Source organism: Xyrauchen texanus, chromosome 43, assembly GCF_025860055.1.
Source record: "Xyrauchen texanus isolate HMW12.3.18 chromosome 43, RBS_HiC_50CHRs, whole genome shotgun sequence".
Taxonomy (NCBI): Eukaryota; Metazoa; Chordata; class Actinopteri; order Cypriniformes; family Catostomidae; genus Xyrauchen; species Xyrauchen texanus.
In genome coordinates, this window is record NC_068318.1 from 26,509,224 (window position 1) to 26,522,843 (window position 13,620).

General features: G+C 36.4%; 1 protein-coding gene and 2 pseudogenes across 1 annotated transcript; 2 read left to right on the plus strand and 1 right to left on the minus strand.

Annotated features, from left to right (window-relative positions):
* The first annotated feature begins 143 nt into the window (after nucleotides 1-143).
* On the plus strand, nucleotides 144-3,563 carry LOC127635757 (FAD-dependent oxidoreductase domain-containing protein 1-like; annotated as a pseudogene).
* A 34-nt stretch (nucleotides 3,564-3,597) lies between these two features.
* On the minus strand, nucleotides 3,598-5,415 carry LOC127635758 (cryptochrome-1-like; annotated as a pseudogene).
* Nucleotides 5,416-10,780: 5,365 nt separating this feature from the next.
* LOC127635659 (ATP-sensitive inward rectifier potassium channel 1-like) lies at nucleotides 10,781-13,299 on the plus strand. The gene is made up of 2 exons (XM_052115845.1): nucleotides 10,781-11,036; nucleotides 11,900-13,299. Exon 2 carries the CDS (start codon nucleotides 11,911-11,913, stop codon nucleotides 13,054-13,056), a length of 1,146 nt encoding a protein of 381 aa, XP_051971805.1. The 5' UTR covers nucleotides 10,781-11,036; nucleotides 11,900-11,910; the 3' UTR covers nucleotides 13,057-13,299.
* Nucleotides 13,300-13,620: the final 321 nt, after the last annotated feature.

Here is a 13,620-nt window from a genome sequence, read left to right on the forward strand (position 1 = left end):
AAATCGCTGAAACATACTTGGTGAACTTGGCTTTGCGTAATTATTATTAATGAGCCAAGTCCTCATTATAGTAGGAGGATTCGTGTTTTGCCAAAGATTTGGAGGCTCCGTTTCAGGAGTTCCGTGAGAAAGCGGCCGCCGCGATGCCAGGCAGTAACTGGAGCCCGTTCGAGCTGACCCCGGAGAGAGCTGATGTGGTAATTGTTGGCGGTGGGGTCGTGGGCTGGTCCATCGCGTACTGGCTGAAGAGAAACGAGACAGTCACAGCGCGAGATACTATTGAGAGTGCTGGTAGTGGAGAAAGACGCCACTGTGAGTTTATATAAGTGATTCAAAAGTGGTCTAAGAAGTTAGTGAGCTGCATAACTAGACAGCATTTTTGAACACCCCTGGCACGTACAACATTTTTGTGCTCTCTTGCCTTTGACACCGTCTGTGACATTGTGGAATGCTCAACAATTAATATTCCAATTAAGCATTACTAACATGGTGTTTTGGATATGGCACCATGGTATTACCATGCTTTTTTTCTTGGTATACTTTGAACTTGAAGTACCTTAAAAATGCCATTACCATTTAAATATGTAGTTATGTTAGTTTACATGTCCTTAGAGGGATAGTTCTCCCAAAATTCTCTAATTATTTACTCACCCTCATGCCATCCCAGATGTTTATGACTTTCTTCTGGTGAATACAACCAAAGATTTTTAGAAGAATATCTCAGCTCTGTATATCTTAAATAGGATAAAATATGTTTATGTAAGTATATGCCTTTTTATCTCCGCACAAAATTTTAGACGTGTTACTTAACAATACTGTACCTCAACATAAAAGTATGTAGTATTCAGAAACCCTTGTTATTAATGACACCTGTGGCTGTTAAGTGAACTGCAGCCAGCTACCTGTTGCTCGTGCTCACGCTCGTGCACATACTCGATAGGGACCCGAACGAGCGTCGGCCAAAACAATGATATAACGTTCAAAGAGACAACGTGATTCTCCGGCATCATGTTGACAGATGAGGTAGCATAATTAAAATGACACAGTTATGATACTTTTACTACAAACTTTGACACTGGAACAGGGCTAAAACAAAGTGTAGATATAGGTCTGACTATGCGAGAATGTGGTTTGAAGTAATCACTTTTCTCTGTATGATACATTTTCTGCATTTCTATGATAGCTAGCTTTACTAGCTAGCTTGATCAATAGCTGTTTATAAAATAGACTGTACATTATAAATATGTTGACACAATTCAGTATTGATGTGATTCCAACACAACTGTCATTTTGATATATCGATGCGCTATATTTTTATAATAATAGAATGTATATATTTTCTGTATAACCAAGTTATGTTACACTAATGATTGGGTCATTTTTCATTATATTGAACATTGTCTAGCATTCATTTCACGTGTTATTGTAGTTTAGCAAAAATTACACAGATCAATCCTCATGGCACTATATTTCACATGCTTTGCATTTATGTAAGCTTGCCTGTCCAATAAGAAGAACGCCAATTTAGGGTCAGTTTTGATCCACAAAACCGAATGAAGGTCCCTCCAGGAATCAAATGCCCTGCCGATGTTAACTCTAGTTTTCGCTCGACCACGAACATGTTCCCACTTAACCAGATTGGATTCAGTAGATAAATGTATTTTTTTTGTTGGCTCACTCAGAGTTTGTGTAGGAGCCGGATGTTTGCTGGATTCCATCTCTAAGATAACATTACCTAGTGTTGCAGACAGTTGTCGCTGTTGAATAGCGGAAGAGAAGCTATTACTGAGGCAAGGCTCTCTGGAGTGCACATAAACGTCACATCCTTTGGATTTTCCTGGCAAAAGCAGCCCGCTCCCTTCGCATGAATATCAAACTACAGGCTTTAATAGGAAACCTAGGAAGTCAAGAAAGGGCTCTTTTTTTTTTTTTGCATTACAAGCCATTCACACATTGGCAAAAAAAGGGTGAATATTACATGAAAATGGTTACATAATGCACCTTTAAAAGAAGATTTTCAGGACCTCTTATACAACACACCATTTTTATTATCTTGCTCTAGAATTGATCTGCTTAAATGGCATTATTAATAGATATTAATTAATAATAATATCAATATTAATATGCGTTATGTTGTTTAGATATGGATGCCCAATAGTACCAGCCCATTGAGTGTGCAGTTATGGTGAATGCAGCTGGTGCAAACTCAGGAAAGATCGCTGCCATGCTGGGTATAGGATTAGGCCCGAAGCAAAGTATATTGGGAATTCCATTACATGTTGAACCCAGAAAGAGGTTAAGATTTATGATTAAACACACTTTTTAACTTTTTTTGTTGGAAAGTAATAGCTATATTTTTCTTTTTTTTTCCTCACCTCCTTGGTAGTTTAATGGGTGTTGAAATATGCTGTGTTTTGAAAGGACTAATTTATTACATTTTCCTTTTTTTCTTTCACGAGAGATGTGGTGTCTCATTAACATTAGGGATCTTATCTCTAGCAGATTTGTTTATGTGGTGCATTTTCCTGATGGTCCAGGGTTGGATACTCCATTTCTGATTGACTATTCAGGGGTTTATTGTAGATGAGCAGGAATGGGAGGAAAATACATCACAGGAATGTCTTCAGGGGAGGTATGGGTCAGTTTTAAGATGCTCTTTTTGTGCTGATATCAAATTAAGTCTGATCTCAAGCTGAGTTTGGTTTCAAAATAATTCCTTTATTTTGTGTTCATGCATATATTACTGCTCCCTTTTGCAGACAGAAGAACCAGATATCAGTAGCCTTGATGTGGACCACGAGTTCTTTCAAGAGAAAGTCTGGCCACATCAGGCCCACCGTCTTCCTGCAATTGAGAGTCTGAAGTTGAGAATTATCAGAGACAGGAATTCACTTCCTGCATAATGGCGAGTTGGTAGATATTGCTTTCTGTACTGACCTGAAAGCTGACACCGTATTTGATTTGACGTGAATGACAACAAGCCTGTGAGGGTTGGAAATATGTCCACTCTATTACTTACGTTGTGTACCTGCTGGGTTTCAATTATCCAGACAATCAGGCAAAAAAAAAAACATGTCTTTCCACTGTACGTCTATCACTCATAGCCTGTGCCTATCTCCAGAGAAAAGGTTTTTGCAATATACTGTGTCTAAATTCAGCCGTTCAACCAATTCCAATGAACCCAGCCTTTGGTTATGCTGCTCCTCACTTTTATGGTCCATCTTTGTTAGATTTAAAGCGTGTGGGCTGGATTTTATGACTACAACACCTTTTGACCAGAACGGCATTATAGGACAGCACCCTTCGGTGACCAACATGTACTTTGCCACAGGCTTCAGTGGTCAAGGTTTACAGCAGTCCCCTGCAGTCGGCTGTGCCGTGCCGTGGCTGAGCTGATTACAAATGGGTGCTATAAGACCATCGACCTCAGCTCTGCTGACCTTAAACGAATCCTCCTGCTGGAACCCATTCTGGAAGGAAACATTGTGAGGAGCAGGGAAACATTTGAGAAGATGATAATTGTTTCTCTGTGTCTGTTGAAGGTAGGGCAGCATTTGGCGTGATCACCAAGATAATCTGTCTTATCTAAAGACTTTATTACTGGAACAGAATGTAGGAAGACACTAACTTGATGTAATCCCCATATTTGTCATTTTTTCTTTCCAAAGGCGATGGGGGAATAGACCCTGAAGTACTGATGAAAGAACGCATTGGCTGAGAGCCATTGCCCATTTTGTTCCATTTAACGACCAGTCAGCATCCAGCAGTAACTCTTCAAATACCTGCAAATGACAGTGGCCAGAAACAGCAGGTTACTGACTGTATCTCTAATCTATATGGTACGATGAAGTTCAAAAAAGTACTGTGGCAGTACCATGTTAATGTCAGATGGTAATACCATGGGCCAATGATTACCATATGTATATACCATAGTATTTACAAGGTGCTCAAGGAACTTCAAAGAATACCATGGTATTACTTTGGCACATTTACAGAAAAATGCCCAAAAGTACAATTTATTTTATTGTTATATAACTATAACTGGTTTTGGTATGTAGGTGAATTGGCCTTTAGGGCACAAACCTTTTGTCCCTTCTTCCAGGTTATCCATAAGTCTCCTCGAGTCAGGAAACCGGCAACAGCATGCCTGGCCAGGTGATAGATCCAGCCTTCCTGCTGTAACTGTCATTATGGGATCAATAAAAGGGAGCCCCGTGCGATCCTGAATACACATTTGTCTTTAGGGGTTGCTCAATAATTCTGTGACTTACAAATAATAAAAAGTACAAGAAAAGCTTTTTCATGGACTCATTTAATCATGCCTCCCTCCATGCAGCCAGGTACTCAGGATTATTGTCCCAGTGCACCTGCACACAGCGAGGATTACCCTCCATTTTGTTGAAGTTTGGTATCCCCACAACAGTGGTGTAGAAAAACTCTCTAATGATACTGGAGGTGCACTATAGTAAAGAAGTGCAGCTAAAATTGACATTTTTACTGAACAAAATTTATCCTACGTTTAGGATTGTCTGATGTACAATTTGTCAAGCAGATGTTGTAAATTACATCTCATCACCCTTAATGAAAGTTTGAGGGATCTTACAGCAGAGCACCAGACATTACTGAACATCTGCAGCAAAGGTGAGCTGTACTGAGTTACAGATAATATGTCAAATTGCATGTAGAATTTAGTAGAAGGAACTTTTGGTCTGCACATAAAAAAATGGTGCAATTGCTCTTTTGTCCAGCAGATGTCACTGTTGATCTGAGGATTTAGGAAAGGGACACCCTATTTTCCCCATGTCCACTGTTTACCTTGTTTTTTGAGAGTATGTGTGCAAAAATAAATAACACCAGTCTGAGCCATGCAAACTGTTAACTGTTCAATTTTTTGGATACATTTTTCAATATTTTCCTTATTAAAATCACTTGAAAAGGTTACTTAAAGCTTAAACACTTAATCGAGTGTTAAATACAACAAACAAATTAACTGAAAATATACGTCTGGAACACCTTCTATGATGTTCTCATCTTTTTCACCTTTCATGAGTTTGCCTCCCTGTAGTTCTTTAGACATGTTGTTGAAGTTGTGGTGCTCATTTGGCAAGTACAGGTTCGATGCCAGCCGCAATGCATCCTGATTCCTACAAAAGCCCCCAAAATACAAGAATAAAAATGCAGACACCAGGAATAAATGACAAAATGTGTTTTATGTGAAGTTTAGCATGGCTGCATTTAAATCAAATTCAGATCTTATCTGTATCAACAGGACATCATTGAGCAGCAGTATGGCGTCCCTCCCAGCAAACTGCATGTATATATGCCCTCATACTATCACCTCCATGTTCATTTCACCTCACTGGACTACGAGGCTCCAGGCTGTGGGATGGAAAGAGCCCACCTGCTTTCAGACATCATCCAACACTTACAGGCAGATTCTAGTTACTATCACAACCGCTGCCTGACTTTCCCTCTGCGAGCCGATGACGGTCGTCTGCTCCGGTTCAAAGAGGCCAGAAAGCTCTAAATACCAGTGATCTCTGAGGGCCTGACTAGTTTTTGTATTTTTGAGTTAACTCAAAAACCATTTTATGTGGCCAAATATTTTTTTTTATGATTTTCTTGTATTGTGTCAATGTGTACAGTGTACACGTTTCCTATTGAAAGTCCACTGATCTTTTGGAACCGATCCTAATGGAATCAAGTTAGAGTGAAATAATTAAGATTTACTGCATGAATAATTTCTGACAGGAGTTCTGTTGAATATTGTGTTTGTATTAGAATAAGACATTGCTGCAGTACAGCTAAGCTCCTGAAAGATAGCTTTTAATGATGGCCTAAATAGCATTTTATCCTGTTGTAAACCTCATAGTCCTAGTGGGAACAATGTGTTAGCAAAGATCTTGTTGGTGTTTTGTTGTTCTAGTTTACTGTAATCCTACGAGAAAATCCCCATTAAACTCCTTTAGAACTTATTGCAAATTAGAATTTGGGTTGTTTTTAGTTTTTATAGGTAAATATGATGTAAACTGAATAAATTATTGGAGTATACTGTGATTTGCATTTTATTTTAAATCATTTCTTTTTAAAGAACATTTTTTAAATTACTGTCTGTTTCGTGCTGCAGTCGATCCTTTGGACAAAACCTATAAACTATAAGTGGAATATGCACCTGTCGGTGGTGGAAATTAAATTTAAAGCACAACTAGGGCCAGTGGGGCCTCATACTTTGAGCTTTTAGGGCTTTGAAGAGATTTGGCTGTGACTGACATAACAGCAGGCCTGAGTGAATTTACACCCCAATAGCTTTTTGTTATCTTCAAATGAAACAAAAGAAACCAACTTATTTCATGTTATTAATCCTAGACGGCTAGAAACATGAATGTTAAAATCAGAGAAATAGGGCTGAAGTGAATAGTTGACATTTTATTGACAATAAGAAATTGTTGACAATTTTGTTGTCGAATAGTCGTTTGATCTCATTTAACATAACACGAGATCACATTAAACTCTAAAGATGATGTGCGAGAGCAGCACTGCAGCTCACGCCTGACTGAGGAGAGGAAGAATTATATTAGATATTATAAAGATCACAGTCCAGATGCACTCTGAACTTTCCAAACAGCTTCAGGTGATGTAGATTGCAAAGTACAAGGGAATTATACAAAAATACCAAACAAGTAAATACAGAAGCTCTCTCGTTGTGGAATAAGTGGAGCTGGAACTCAAAGGAAACACTCTGGCGTTACATCTTAAATGCAGTAATATTTAATGTGTTATAGCTTTATTAAAGTTCAAATAATACGGAAGCAGGTCATGTAAATAATTACAAACTCAGAAACTGGCATTTCTCTGTGCGGACAGCGCCTCTTATATGAGTTGCTCGAATGTCCCGATCTAAGGGAAAGAGACCTAAACTGCACCCGGCTGATGCACAGTCTGTCGCGGGGACGTTCATCCCTCGAGCACAAACTTGCTGCAGCTAGATTATAATGTGATTGCTTGAGATTTATTGAATCATAAAATATGTCAGTGTGCATTTCTTATCGTGAAGAAAATTGGCATTATGCAACTTTATTAATAAGAGAGAGTTTTTGTTTTTTTTGTGATTTAAAGATGGATTAATGTGAACAGAAATGTGAGAGAGGGTAGTCTTTGCCCCAATATACATGGCAACAAAATACATTTTTGATTTGTTTTTGTTTTGGCTTGTTTTCCAATATAAATATCTAAAACTCCTTTAGAACAATGTATATTTTCTTTAGCAGTTATGCTGCAGAATAATTGTTTTTATCTGAGAATGTTGAATATAATAGTAAAAATGCAATATTTTGAAATATCCAAAAATCCTGAGAAGCAGCATATGAGATATTTAGACTTGCTTTTAGAGAATAGATCATGAATATAAGTATATTTTGTCTTTACTGCACTCCCAGAAGAATAACCAAGTGAAACAATACACTTATATACAAAATAAACTAATAATTGTCTTTTGAGACCATTTTAAATAGAAAACAAGACAAAAACTCTTGATAACAATAGTATTTTTTATAGTAAATTTCTTTACTGAATTCAACTTAATAAAACATATTTTTTTCAGATTAATTTTTTCTTCTTTATTGTTAGTAAGCGCGTTTAATACAACCTTTTAAGTTGAAGCACAAGCTGAATAATCGGTTAAGAGCAAATGATAAATCTTTGCAATAATCTCTGAATAGTCGTTTAATCTTTCTGATAATCGTTACATTAATCGAATTACAAAATAATCGTTAGTTGCAGCCCTAGTAAGAAACAAAACAGTATTGCTTTTGCTTTCTAAAAATTCTGCCATTGAATTACAGCATTGCTTAAAAAAATGCTTAAAAGTCAGAGTCTGTCTATGTGCTGCTTGTTTAGGTAGTTTAAAAGATTTAGCTGGTATACAATGTGTAATAAAAGTATTACAATGCCATCTATTCACAGGGAATCACAAAAAAAGATGCTTGCTTGTTAGAGTTCACCCAAAAAATGAAAATTCTCTCATCATTTCCTCACCCTCATGCCATCTCAGATGTGTATGACTTTCTTTCTACTGCTGAACACAATCAAAGATCTTTAGAAGAATATCTCAGCCCACAATGTAAGTGAATGGTGACCAAAACGTTGAAGCTCCAAAAGCACATAAAAGCAGCAAAAATCTATATGACTCTAGTGTTTGAATCTATATCTTCAGAAGCGATATTATAAGCGTAGTGAGAAACAGAACAGTATTTAAGTCCTTTTACAGTCTCCACTTTCACATTCACATTCTTCTTTTGTTTTTGGTGATTCGCATTCAACTTTAGAATACAAGGATTAAACCTCAAGTCATATGGATTACTTTCTTCTGCTGAACACAAACATAGATCTTTGTAGAACATTTCAGCTCTGTACGTCCTCACAATGCAAGTATATGGAAAGCACAACTTTAATCTGTGTCCCTTTTAATTTCATGTTACTTTTCTTACTGTACGTTCATTCATTCCAACTAATTAACAGGTCTTATTACTTATTTACTGTGATCCGTTTGGCAGCAGGATTCAATATTTAGACAGAAAATTCCGGAGAAGAATGTTAAACCCTTTAAGAGCTTTTAAATTACCTTAATGTGCAATTTCAGAACAATTATATAATTGCACTTATTAAGTGTTTCTTTCAGACAAAACTTTTCCTCTCCATGTACTGAAATCACTCTGTTCTGATCTCAGAATTAATAGAGCACATTTAATTATTACTAGACCATTTATTTTGTTTAGTAAATGTCAGATTTGACGTGATTGATCTTCGAAATTCAGTCGACGTAAATGAGATGGGTGACAGAACAGTTCTTGCGTTGCCTTGCGATATTTAAAAATTGTCTCTGTAAACTTGCTAAACAGACATCTTTGATGTGTATAGTTTTTTTTAGCATCTGACGCCATGAGCAGCACATTTTTAAGATGCTCTAGAGACAACGTTTTACATTTGTTCTGTTGTGTTAGCTCTAACGAAAATCGGGAGTTCATGCCAAATTGGTCACAAATTATATTTTTTTAGCATATTCATGGAATAGTTCAACCAAAAATAGAAATTATCATCCTCGACACTCCAAACCTGCATGACGTTCTTTCTTCAGTTGAACACAAATGATGTTTTGAAGAATGTTCAAGCTGTTCTTTTCTATATAACGGAAGTATGCAGTGACAAGAGGTTGTCCATTAGGAAAAAAAGTAAAGTTAAAGCACTATAAAAGTCCACAGTCCATATATCTAGTGTTCTATATCCAAAGTCTCCTAAAGCCAAGTGTGAAAATGTTACCCTCCTCCACAGCTGTCAAATCTCATATGCACTTTTGCATATTCAAACTCGGTTACGCATAAACCAATACTTAATTCCAATCAGTGATGTTAATCCTGACATGACATCTACAAACCAAGATTTAAGATGCAATGGCACAAATTCAACTGGAGAAATATGAAAGAGTCATATAGGTATGGAATGAAATGAGGGTGAGTGAATCATTTTTATTAAATACAAATTTACATTGTTGCATGAACTACCCTATTAAATATAAATGTAATTCACCAACATTACCTACTTTGATTTGATAAACTACTAATTGAAACATGATGAGTGATTGTTAGGGCAGGAAATAACTTTCTTGCCTACCAGTAACAGTGTCCTGTTGAATGGCTATAAACCAAATTTACCAGACATACACACACACACACACACACACACACACACACACACACACACACACACACACACACACACACACACACACACACACACACACACACACACACATATATATATATGTTTATATATTGTGTATATATATATGTGCACTTTGGAGTTCCAAAATGTTTTAGTTTTTTTAAGTGGACTTAAAAAAAAGTGAATGTAACCGTTCTCTTCACAGATTGCCCACCACGGTTTATATACAACACTTCTCTATTTCTTTATATCAAATCATACACAATGGGAGATAGGTGTGTGGTTTGACACAGTTTACCAATCTGAGGGTTTTCTTACTGCAAGCGTTACAGAGGAAGTTGATGTGGCCACGTGTGATATGTGGTATTTGTGTTGTGTATTATTGCAGCGTCTCTTTTTATGAGGAATATGAGTGCTAAAAAGTTTCAAGTTCCTGTTAGTTTAGGATTAAATCACCTATCTATTAGATTGGGATTATATTACTTTCTTGCCTGGATTACGTGAGACACAAGGTTTTTTTTTTTTTTTTTACGTTTTAAGGTTAATGCAAAGTAGGCGAAAACCATCACAAACATCATATCCTGTCTGACGCATTTTTATTTTTTCTTTATTGTAAATTTCCTGCAATCTGAGTTCTGTTTACTTTCAGCAGTGCCGTGGAAGAAGAAACCAAATAATCAGTTGAATCAATGAATATGCCAAGAATTAAGTTTCAGGTAATTTCAGAAAATTTAGGACCCCAGTTAACTTTGCCCTTCACTGTAAATTTATTATCTGGAACTCAGACCTGCACCATTCATATCACTTTATTTAAATGCAAATTAGAGATGTGGGGAGTCTGTGTGAGGGAGGGGAGCAAGGATCTGCACAACAAGGGAAGTGTGATTCAACAATTTCTTTTTTGTTCTTTGCAAAGCTATTGTGTTCCCATGGGTACAGCCACCGTGGTGCTCTACAGCTTTTCAGATGGAGTTCCCTCCCCTGATTGCAGCTGATGATTTGAGGAGCTAATTGGAAGACTAGAACATTTTCCTGAATTTGACCATTGTTGTCAATGCAAACCAATCTAAAGCAATGCGTTTAGTTGGTCCGTAATTAGCTTTCTTGTGGTTTGCATTGGCTATCTGGCTAAAAAGGTTAGTTTTGGAACTGTTTTCTAAGCAGTCTCTCTTTCAAGTGTCAACTGTGGCATGTGCCTGGGATTAGGACATTTTATTGAGGATTTTGGCAACACCCCGATAGTTGCATGCTTAAGGACCAAACCTCAAGACCTGAACATTAATCATCTTTGAAGTTTGGTGGACGTTTTCACTTTGCAGGTAGGGGAACTTTTTCTACATTTGAAGGTGTTACAGAAAGCAATCAGTTGTTTATTTGTGTAGTTTGCTGTGTTTAAGAGGATTATGAGATGCTTTAATGCGGTGAATGAAATATATTTATTATTCATTGCCTCCAGGGATTTGGATTTGTAAGCAGCATTTTAATTTTTATGTGAATTTCTTATGGAAGGGTAATTATTAGAAAATGTATTTTCACCTTGCACGTTTTGCTACTTGCAATTTATTAAGAAATGTTTAAAATCAATTTTTTATCAAATATGTCAAAATTTACCAAGTTAATTATAAATTAAAATATTATAAATTATTTTATAATTTATTAGGAGAGAACATTTTTTAAATCCTAAACCTAATCCAACCTAACCCCGGCCTTAAAAATAGTGTATTTTATAAATGTAATATTTTTATTTCATTTACATTTTAATTAGTATTATATACGTAGCATATTTCAAATATACTAAATAAAATGTAAATAACATTTAATTATGTAAATAAAATTATAATAATTATAAGAAAATTAATTCTCACCTGTGTTTTGCAACTCGCAAGACATTAAGAAATGTTTAAAAACTATTTAAATAAATTGTGATAATGAACCAAGTAAATTATAAATTAAACTTATGTTAATATTAAAAATGGTTATAATTATAAATTATTAAGGGCAGAGAATTTTTTTTTTAAAGTGTTTTTAGTCTTCAAAATAGAGTATATTTTATAAAATTCATTGCATTTTTTTTTTTTTTACATTTTCACTATATGTTTAGAATATTTCAAATATTTAAAAAATTATATAAATACAAATGTTTAAATAATAATTTGAAAATATTTATTGTGTCCTGCAACAGGTATTTAAACTATGTTCCAGTTCATCCAGAAAAAGATTCACAATAAAACTGCTAAACGTAAAAGTATGAGAACTCGTCTTGTTACCAAGGATGGCCACTGCAACATTAAATTTGGGACCAATGAATATCAAAACCATTTTGCTTTCATCATGGACTTCTGGACTACATTTGTTGAAATACGCTGGTGTTTTTTAATTGTTTTATTTTTTGCTACCTTCACTGGAAGCTGGTTCATTTTTGGGTTACTCTGGTATTCACTTGCGAAAAGTAACGGAGACTTAGATAGACTCCAGAATACATCAGAATCCCCCCATTTGAAGTGTATAGAGAATATTAACAGTCTCACTACAGCCTTCTTATACTCTGTAGAGACACAAACAACAATTGGGTATGGCGGTCGGGCTCTAACGGGTCACTGCCCGGGCACTGTTGCTCTGTTGATCATCCAGTCCCTAATGGGCGCCATAATAAACTGCTTTATGTGTGGACTCATTCTGGCAAAGATCTCGCTCCCAAAGAGGAGAGCAAAAACAGTCACTTTCAGTGAAACAGCAGTCATCTCTATGTGGAAAGGAAATCTATGCCTGCAGGTCCGAGTGGCCAATTTAAGAAAAACCCTTCTAATTGGAAGCCAGATTTATGGAAAGCTCCTTCGCACTACCATCACTCCAGAGGGGCAGACAATAATCCTGGACCAGGTGAACATTGAATTTTTGGTTGATGCTGGTAAGGACAACCTCTTCTTTGTTTGTCCACTCACATTGTACCATGTAATCGACAAGTCCAGCCCATTTACAGAGATGGACGCAGACACTCTTCAACAGCAGGACTTTGAGTTGGTAGTCTTCTTGGATGGTACGGCCGAATCCACCAGCTTGTCCTGCCAAGTCCGGACCTCCTTTCTTCCCTGGGAGATTCAGTGGGGTTACAATTTCTTGCCCTTCATATCTCGCACCAAGGGAGGAAAATACAGTGTCGACATGTCCAACTTCTCCAAAACAGAGCCAGTGGTCACGCCACACTGTGCGTGCTGTTTCCAGAATGAACATAACAAGGAATTAATTCTCCACTGTCATGGACATGAAGGTGCTGATAATCTGGGATTTGACATTATTGATCTTCAAGATTCCTTAGATGTAAATATAATGGGTGACTGAATATGTTTTTAAATATTTAGTATCTGTGAACATGCTTTACAGACGTGTATAGTTTTCTCAGCATCTGACGTTATGAGTTGCACATTTTTAAGATGCTGAATTAAGCTAAAAACATTGAGTGTTTTGTTCTATTGTGTTTGCCCTTACAATAATCGATGCAAAATTGCCACTGATAATTTTTTCATGCAGATGAGCTATGTATCAAACTTTCTGCAAATTGTCCATTGTTGCCAAAGGTTTGCTGCAGCTCATCACTGCAGCAAGGTAGTGGTGAACCTGCAGCAAACCTTCTGGCAAACATTTGTGGTGAATCACAAGCTAATTTACATGTGAAAATAATGAGTGGCAAATTTGCCGCTAGTTTGCCAGTACTCTATATTTTGTGTAATGGGCGTAATTGTGGTTTATTTTAATACAAAATATGTCCTGTGTAAATGGTCCCTAAGGCTTCAGAGTTTTCTTCTGTAGTGATTACAAAAAGTAAAAGTCTACATAATAAACATCCTATGATGTAGTCACAGATCTATGAAAAAGTTAGAAACCAGAAAGTTAGTGGTTCTCTTA